Consider the following 3,856-nt stretch of genomic DNA (forward strand, 5'->3'; position numbering starts at 1 on the left):
CCCTTCTACCTCTGCATGTTGCCTTGCTAGATGCGATCCTCTAGGAGCATTTCAAAGGAAGCACATGTATCTAAAGCTTAAAAGGTAATGTCTAGGACAGGAACTGCACAAGGAGAGCAACAGAACAAGAAAATTTGAACACAGGGAACTTCCCAGAGACTCATACTCCAACCAAGGACTATTCATGGAGATAACCTAGAACCCCTTCACAGATGTAGCCCATAGCAGTTCAGTGTCCAAGTGGGTTACCTAGTAATGGGAAGAGGGACTGCCTCTGACATAATCTGATTGGCCTGCTCATTGATCACCTCCCCCTGAGGGGGGAGCAGCCCTACCAGGCCACAGAAGAGGACAATGCAGCCATTTTTGACGAGAACTGATAGACTAAGATCAGAAAGGAGAGGAGAACCTCCCCTATCAGTGGACTTGGGGAGGGGCATGCATGCAGAAAGGGGAGGGAGGGTGGGATCGGGAGGGGAGAAGGGAGGGGCTTATGGGGGAATACAAAATGAATAAAGTGTAATTAATAAAAAATAAAAAAGTTAAAAAAATAAATAAAAAATAAAAATAAATTGCATATCTAATCTTGATTTAACTGTGGTAAATGGTATTTAAAAAAAGGTAATGTCTATGTGTGTGAGAAAGCATGTGAGGTTTGTCTTTCTGGGTCTAGGTGACTTCACTCAGGGTGATTGCTTCATGCTCCACCCGTTTTCCTAAAAACTTCATAATAATAATTTCCTTAACAGTTGAATAATGTTCCATTTTGTAAATACCACAGGTTCACTACCTACTCTTCCTTGGGGTTATGCCTAAGAGTGGTATACCTGGAGCATGTACGGTGTCTATTTCCAGCTTTTTCGATGACTCTCTGTACTAATTCCCATCGTAGCTGTACCAGTTTGTTCTCCCACTAGCAGTGAATACGTGTTTCCTTTTCCCTGCATCTTTGCCAGTTCTCTCTCTCTCCCCCCCCTTCTCTCTTTTCTCTCTGTGTGCCATTCTCACTGGAGTAAGATTTAATCTCAAAGTAGTTGAATATTTAAAATTGTTTTTAATCTATTTGTGTTTCATCGTTTGAAATTTCTCTGTTTGGTTCCATTCCCCAGGTGAGTTGGGTTGCATGTTTTCTTTTAAAATTTTTAAATATTCTATATATTAACCCTCTGTCAGATGTTGAAATGGTAATTATTTTGCCATTCTGTAGGATACCCCTTAGCTCAAATGAGGATGCTCTTTGCCGTACTAAAGCATTACATTTGCAAGTAGGCCTATTTGTCAATTATAGATCTCAATACTGCCATGGTTCTGTTCAGAAAGTCCTTTCCAGTGACAATGAGTTCAAGCATATTCCATATTTTCTACACTGTCATTTTCAGAGTGTTGGTCTTAGGTTGAGGTCTTGATTTACTTGGAGTTGACATTTGTAATGATGAACAATAAGGGTGTAGTATAATTCCTCTATATGTAATCATCCAGTTTGACCATGACCATTAGTTGAAAAGGCGCATTATTTTTCTTTTCTATGGTGTGTTTTTTTACTCCTGTGTAATAAATCATGTGTTTGTAGGTATGTAAACATATGTCTGGGTCCGCAAATCATCTAGAGAACTGGCGTTCTCTAGAAAAAAAGAATAGGAGTGGGGAAGAAACATGGGCAGATACAACACTATTCACATAGTCACAGGTAAATATCTTTGAGTATCTCTAGTTTGAAATAGAGGCAGAAATAATGTTTAAAATTGTACTATTAAGATATCAAAGACCAGTGATCTAAAGGCACACACTCTGTACTTCTTGAGTGATGGAGGAGTAAACTGGAAATGTTGGAAATGAAAAGGAGTCGGAAATCATGAAAGAGCTGAAGAAACTGGGAGCATGTTCTAATGTTGAGAAAGCTGTACTTGCAAGCTTTGAGGATAAGTTAGGTGAAAGAGGTAATAAGATGCAGAAGAACAAATGTGGCGCATGGAACAGGAACTTCCAGGGGCGTAGGGTAAAGTTAAGAAGGGGGGTCAGAGAGTTGGAGCTGTGCTCTGTAAAACAAGCATCCCAGCAATCCGGGAAGGTGATGATGGGCTTCTACTCATGCCATTGAAATCACACAGGAACAGGAGTAGATGTGGTAATGACTTCACGTTGGGATGTTTTGACTTTGATGCCACTATGTTTTGTTGAGACAGAAAAGGCATAGAAGTACCTTCTCTTTATAGTTTGAGGTTTTAAGAAGTGCTCTCTGGGGAAATAGATTAGAAGTGGATTATAATCAGGACAGTTTCATCCACAGGAAAAAAAAATCACAAATCACAGTTAAGTTAAATCAGAAGATAAGTGTCTACATAGCCATAGAGAATTATAATGATAAGGTTTGGATAGATAGAAAAGATCTCACTCTAAATATAAGACAAAAGAAAGTGACTTAGAATCCAGTAGCTCTGGTGTGAAGGAAGGTGCAGGTGTCATCTCAGTGGGCATCCATTGAAAATATGGCATGTGTGGAGAATCCTGCTCTAGTGATGTAAGGGGTACTGCATTTCCAGCACTGCCAGCACACACAGAGCTACAGCTGACAGACATGTAAAGCACAGGCAAGTCTTAAAAGATAGATGCTTCACTCAGTCCACATGTGCAAGAATATGAGGGAGGAGCAGATGTCCTTGATCCAAATCTACAGGGAGAAATTTCTTGGTGAAAAATCAAAATTAAAAAAAAAAACACACACACACACACACATCAAATCATGTGATAAGGAAGTGAAGTGAGGAACAAGAGGCTTATCCAATGGAAATACATTCACTCTTTCCTTTTCTGACAACAGAGAATTTTGAGATGATCCAATTTCTAATCCAGGCTTTGGCGTGGTAAACTAATGTTTTCTCAGAAGATGACAGACACATCTGTGAACTGGATACTCCCCACAAGGATGCTCAGTTCCAATCAGACAATGGTGACAGAGTTTGTGCTGGAAGGCTTCTCAGAGCACCCCAGTCTAAGGCTGTTCCTGATAGTCTGCTTCCTGTCCCTCTACACAATGACTCTCACAGGCAACATAGTGATCATTGCTTTGGTCACCTCCAGCACTGGGCTCCACAGCCCCATGTACTTTTTCCTGTGCAACCTGGCCACCATGGATATTATCTGCACCTCCTCTGTGCTGCCCAAGGCCCTGCTTGGCCTAGTCTCTGAAGAAAACACTATCTCCTTCAAGGGATGCATGGCCCAGCTCTTCTTCCTTGTGTGGTCTGGATCCTCTGAGTTGCTGCTTCTCACAGTCATGGCCTATGACCGCTATGTGGCCATCTGCTATCCCCTGCATTACAGCTCCAGGATGAGTCCACAGCTGTGTGGGGCCCTGGCCATTGGTGTATGGTCCATCTGTGCACTGAATGCTTCTATCAACACAGGCCTGATGACACGGCTGTCATTCTGTGGCCCCAAGGTCATCACCCACTTCTTCTGTGAGATCCCCCCACTCCTCCTGCTCTCCTGCAGCCCCACATACGTGAATAGCGTTATGACTCTTGTGGCAGATGCCTTTTACGGAGGCATCAACTTCGCGCTCACCTTGCTGTCCTATGGCTACATCATCGCCACCATCCTGCGCATGCGCTCTGCTGAGGGCAAGAGGAAGGCCTTCTCTACCTGCTCCTCCCACCTCATCGTGGTCTGTGTGTACTACTCCTCTGTGTTCTGTGCCTACATCAGTCCTGCTTCCAGCTACAGCCCAGAAAGAAGCAAAGTGACTTCAGTGCTGTACTCGGTCCTCAGCCCGACCCTGAACCCCCTCATCTACACACTGAGGAACAAGGATGTCAAGCTCGCCCTGGGCAGACTGTTGCCCTCTTTCTCACATTAG

The 3,856-nt window shown here is 43.1% G+C and overlaps 1 protein-coding gene across 1 annotated transcript; it reads left to right on the forward strand.

Moving 5' to 3' along the window:
• Nucleotides 1–2,905: 2,905 nt before the first annotated feature.
• On the forward strand, nt 2,906–3,856 carry LOC129678197 (olfactory receptor 13A1-like). The gene has a single exon (XM_055608919.1). It carries the CDS (start codon nt 2,924–2,926, stop codon nt 3,854–3,856), a length of 933 nt encoding a protein of 310 aa, XP_055464894.1. The 5' UTR covers nt 2,906–2,923.

Source organism: Psammomys obesus, unplaced genomic scaffold (genome assembly GCF_907164565.1).
Source record: "Psammomys obesus unplaced genomic scaffold, mPsaObe1.curated_primary_1811, whole genome shotgun sequence".
In the NCBI taxonomy this organism is placed as follows: domain Eukaryota; kingdom Metazoa; phylum Chordata; class Mammalia; order Rodentia; family Muridae; genus Psammomys; species Psammomys obesus.